At 46.8% G+C, this 5,562-nt stretch overlaps 1 protein-coding gene across 1 annotated transcript in view; it reads right to left on the reverse strand.

Annotated features, from left to right (window-relative positions):
- Positions 1–3,211, reverse strand: part of SYNPR (synaptoporin) — a 46,184-nt gene extending 42,973 nt beyond the window's left edge. Inside the window, exon 1 of the mRNA XM_009706953.1 lies at positions 3,112–3,211. Coding sequence (XP_009705255.1) covers positions 3,112–3,135 — 24 coding nt within the window. The 5' untranslated portion in view covers positions 3,136–3,211. The remainder of the gene's footprint in view (positions 1–3,111) is intronic.
- Between the last annotated feature and the right edge of the window lie 2,351 nt (positions 3,212–5,562).

Below are 5,562 nucleotides of genomic sequence, written 5' to 3' on the forward strand. Positions count from 1 at the left end.
AAGGCAAAATCAGGAAAGACCAAACTCTAGGTCAAGTTGCCATCTGCCATTCTATGTACAGGGAAATATTCCCTGAAAAAAATGGTCATATAATTGTACAGGAACTCCTAATCAGGAGTGACATGAAGAATAAAACACCACCTGCCATCACCAGCAGTGACAGGCAGCTGCTATCCAATATCAACACGAATACCTTTCCCCCTGTAGAGTGCCTATTGATCCGAACAGGATTAACAGAGGTGAGGAAAGTACTCATTAAGCCTTCCAAGGAGTTGGCTAAAAAAAGAGTATCTGGCATTCAGGAGGAGCCAGATATTTAAGAAATCAATTTTTTTAAGAGTTTAAGGAATTTCTCTAGGAAATGTTTGAGCTGCTAGAGGAGCAGCCAAGGAGACAGGTCTCAAAAGAAAAGAAGCTCTTCAGGATCCAAGCATCCCTAAACGCTTCAAACTCCTTTCAAACCCTTATGTACCTGCTAGAAAGAGACAGTGATTCCTCCGTCCCACTGGCACAAATCTCACATTTTCAGCCCCGGAGCTTGTGAAGCACCAAGCTGTGAATCTGTCCCTACGGCTGCACCAAGCCTTGGTTTGCACATCAGCCTGAGGGCATCTTGCAGAGAGGATGTCACCCTCCTGGGGAGGTGATGGAGGCTGCTCCAAGGTCCGAGAGGCGAGTGGTGGTTGAGGGTACTGGACTGGGGAGAAGCTGCCCCCAGACTTGCTACTACCAAGTGGTTGGAGATGAAGGAGCACCACACACTGCAATGCTAGGATGGGCAAAAGGCAACAGATGGAAAACAATGAACACTGCAGACTTTTGTATGTACAGAATGAGGAGCAGGGCAAGCTTTCCTGTCCCCCTGAGTTTGTCTCAGTCATATCCCATAGAGACAGCATGTACGGCTGAAGGGATCATTTCTGCTCAGCCACAAGCTTCTCTGCCAAGAGATAGTCTTGCAGTGATGGACTTTTAACCACATTAGTCACTTTGTGCCTTACGCTCCCTTGGCTGCTGGCGACCTGCCTTTGGGGACACGGGTGAGACCTTCCCCTGCCTGCAGTCAAACCAACCACCCCTGGCCACTTTTCCTGCTTCAAAGCTATTAAGATGAGCTCAACTGGCTTCCTTAATAAACCACAGCCTAGCTTTCAGGGCAGTCTGGCACCCCTGCTATGATGAGGTATGTGGCACAAAAACCCCAGGCCTTTAGTTTTGCAGGGATGGAAGCAGGAATCATGCTCCTCAGTTCATGTTATCCAGCCCCTTCCTCTCCAGCGTCACCCGAATGTGCTCTTTGACCATCGTCCTCCTGCTCACCTGGAGGACACTGCACTGAGTCAGACACCAAGGCTCAGCAAAGTTAGAAATGCTTAACGCTGTCCTCAGGCAAGCAAGATTATGCTAAGAAAGTGTGTGAGATGTACACTGCTCAGACACCCATGTTCTCGACATCTGAGTTAAATGACTGTGAAAAAGACTGTTGTTACGTACCTTGCTCTCTAACACTGTGGTACGTAGCACATTTTATGTGCCGTGTTTTCTAACGCTGTGCCGAGCATATACATTCAAGTTACGCAGCTCGTATAAATACATATGGTCCTTACGAAACAGCAGTCATGCAAAAACCAAAAAGCCACTGAGCTGGGTGCTTCTTAACTACATTTTCAGGAAACAAGCACGTGGGCTCGCCTGTGCAACGCCCTGTGCCCAGCTGGATGCCCGTGGGATGCTGTGCGCCGGCATCGGCTCCTGCCCAGCCTGGGCTTGGGCAGCCATGGCACAGACCCCAGCAGAGCTCATGATCTCGCCACGAAGAGGCATACCACAAAATATTCCCATCAGCTGCTCTTCAGACAGGTGAGAAGGCAAGTGCAACTACTCCGTTTTGAAAAAACGGGAACAATTAAACTGGTCCAAAAGCAGCTTAAAATGACTAAGCAGTTATTGCCAATCTGAAATTTCTCTCTGGAAGAGTTTAGCTTGGACTGCCAGACACAACATCTTCACCTTCTCCTGTGGGTTAATAAACCCAGTTACAGTCTTCTAGCATCTTAGTAAAGTACACTTCATATATCTATTAGCATACCCTGGTATCATGAGAGTAGGCAGATTATTCTGGGTCTAATATGTTGATTTTCTGAGCAGGTATATACTCAAGCATGTTCTCACAGCAGCTCCAGCTTCTGCTACAGCTGGCGTTTTTAAAGACTTCTGAAACACCGAAGTGATCGACTCCCATGGATATGATTCAAGTATGAGAGAATCGAAGTGTCAATAAATGAATCAATATAACACTGCTAATTCAAGTATTTATTATGTAGTCCAAAAGTATTACACCTATACATCTTGTTTTCCTCAGCCGCACTATTACAATCACTGTCTTGTGCTGCCTGGAAAGCACACCCGGAGCTATGACAGGGAGAGATAAATAACTGTACCTCGCTGTTATTTACAGGTAACAAAGAGGTCTCCAAGTTAGCCAAGAGCGCTGAGGAAATGAGGCTGCTGAGCTGTACGAAGCAGAGGCAGGGAGGAGAAAGTCAGAGCAACAGTCTATTGACCTGTATTAATGATGTGACACTCTGAAAAGCAAGCTATTTTCTTAATTACTTTAAAGATTTTCTTTATTGCATTAATACATTTTGACGAGGAGCATGTTGCTGCCAACCTGCCGTACTTCAGATTGATCTGTCTAAGGTAATATGCAGTCAGATATTCATACTTCAGCTTGATCAATATTAAATAGCTCTCACTGATTTTTTTTATATCAAATATTGCTGCATTATTTTTGAGGCATCTTTGATTTCAAATGCCAGAAGGAATACGGTAAGTCAGAATTCCTTTTCCCTTTAATCCTCACTCTCCACATTTCTGCTGTAAAATGAAGCGCAAAACAAGTTTTCAAAGCAGGCACCCCCCTCTGCAAAGCAAAATACAAACCAAAAATATTTCAACATATCTAAAAACCATGGAACAGTTGGGCTCAGCATGAGAGTACAAAGAAACCAAACCTAAAAACAATTTTGTGGGCTTCACAATTCCTGTAAAACCCCACTTCTCCTCCAAACAGTACAGTTACACAAATAGAGAGAGATGCATATAACTTACCGGAGCAAATATCACCATACACATTTACAAAAGGATTTATAATCCAACTTGCATCTCCTGAAATAAAGCAAGGTTTGTCTCATACTAAAAATAAAGGCTCCCAAAAGCTTCTCACAGGAGAGAGAGAGAGGGAGGGAGGGAGGGAGGGAGAGGGAGCCAGCAAGCACCAGCTCCTTGCCTGGCTTTTTATGAAGCAAATAAGGAGAGCAAGAAAATCAATGCCGAGAGAAAGTGAGATGATATACCAATCAGGCAGCAGCCTCAGCCTTATTTGCAGAGGGATGGCAAAATGCTCATATTATTAGACAGTGACTACACACAGCCTAAGTAGAAAAAGCAAATACTTTCCCCTTGGTGAGACGCTGATTGCTTTCTTGTGGTGCAGGTACCACCACAGCGGGCTGGGAGATGCAACCCCTTCCTCCCCACTGCTAATGCAGCATCACTTCAGTCCTTGTGTGTGCTCTACAGGAGAGAAATAGTTCACGATAATGGACTAAAGTTGTACTAAGCTTAAAGATCCTCCAAAGCTCTGACACTTGCAGATTGCCATTGGAGCAGTGCTTCTTCATCGCTGGGCTTGGGGTTTTTTGGACTCTCTGTTATATTTTGAGATGCTTTTCACTGCATCTCAGAAAGCCACCCTGCAGCAAAGAGCCCATCCAGAAAGAGGAAAAGACCCCTCAGGTCTCCCATACTTTAATGTGCACTGAGCTCCTCACACAGGACCAGACCTCCAAAACGTCTTCCTGGAACTTGAGCTTTTGTCCCTTTTTGTGTATCAGAGAAAACCTAGGGGAAACCTAAGGGTTCCCTTGCACCAAAAGGGAAAATTTCTGTGCTATTAATCTACCTAGATAAAATCTTTGCTATGCCCCGTCTGTGTTGGAAGGAGGAGGAGAAGGCAGCAGGAGATAAGCTCATTGCATCTGACATACAGGCACCTGCTTGCGAATGGGACACATCAGTGGCAAATGCATACCACTTCTTTGGAAAGATGCCACATTTGCTTCCCCCGGCAGCTGTACAAAGACACAAACCCCACGTCCCGTTACTGCAAACCTCCTCACGAGAGGGGTTTTGGGCTGGTCCCGCATCTCCGCTCTGCGTTCAGGACTTCAGCATGTTAAGAGCACAAAATGAATCCATGGATTCCTCTCTGCAAGGCACCCGGCTCTGCGCTTCCCCTGTGAGCCTCCGTCATCACCAGCCCATCGCCCCAGCGCTGGCTGGTGTACCTGAGACTGTGAATCATGTTCTATGCTATTTATTTATCAATCCTGGGTCTATCACTGTTTTGCTCTCTTTTCTACCCAGTGCATCAAATATTGTCAAATACATGTGAGACACAAGGTGAACTTTTTTTTCTGTTTGGAGACAGAAACACCTGCTGGGTGACAACAGTTCCCTACGCAACAAAATTGGAACACAATTGCTTTTCCCCAGCAGCTTGGGATTTACATTGTGCAAGAAGAGCTGGAATTCACAGGGAAAATCCTGAAGACAAAACTAAGGAGACTGAATTCATCTGATAATTCAATTCATCTGTTTGGGGTTGGCACTTCTAGCACAATCCAGGCAGGGAGGCGACTCCAACAGCCCCTCATGAGCGCTGAACCTCCAGGCCCCTTTCCCACGAGCTGCCACGCTGACAGATGTCACAGCTGACGATGTGGCCCCTCATTTCAAACAGATACAGCCTGATATTGGCTGATGCTGTAATAAGGAGACATCGTGGCACTGAGAGAATTCTCCAGGCTGAAGCACTACTCTGCTGCTCGCTGCATTTTAACGTATGTGAAAGCTACCATGTGCACTGCCTGAGTCCCAGCCACAGAGATTAAACAACTCAGCACCTCTAGTCTGCAGAGCCGGGCAGCATTTGCCTCCCACTGCACCACGAGCAGCCGTGTGATCCCTTAAACACGCAGGAATTGCACTCCACAGCCACGCTCACACCACGCAGCATCTCGGCATAAACGGCCAACACACCTTCCTCCCCAAGGACAGGGCTCACACATCTCACTCCTCCTTCCTTGCCATCTCTAGAAAAGACAGAGCAGCCCAGACAAGGCATGGAGGAGGTTTTGTAGGAATAACACAGACCCAAAGAGGAACATGAACCAAAAGCCAGCAACGGGCAAAGGTGACCGAGGACCACACAAAACTTCCTACCCACTGCATCAGCACAAGGGGTGATGCTGGTTCTCCCACCCCTGGGAGAGCTCTTCTCCAGCTTGCAGGTGCCTGGGCTGCTCCCACACGTTGGCAGAGGATGGCAAGAGGATGCTCAGCCTGTCTGAGCTCCCCAGCTGATACATCTCATTGCTCCTGGACTTTTCATTGCATTCAGCTCTCCAGCTGGCACTGAAACTCGCTATATCTCATGGTGACCAGCCTCGTGCTGCAAGGTGTGACAGTAAGTGAAATGCAAACACCTCTCATTTTCAT

The sequence above is a fragment of the Cariama cristata genome, unplaced genomic scaffold (assembly GCF_000690535.1).
Source record: "Cariama cristata isolate BGI_N322 unplaced genomic scaffold, ASM69053v1 scaffold5299, whole genome shotgun sequence".
Lineage (NCBI taxonomy): Eukaryota > Metazoa > Chordata > Aves > Cariamiformes > Cariamidae > Cariama > Cariama cristata.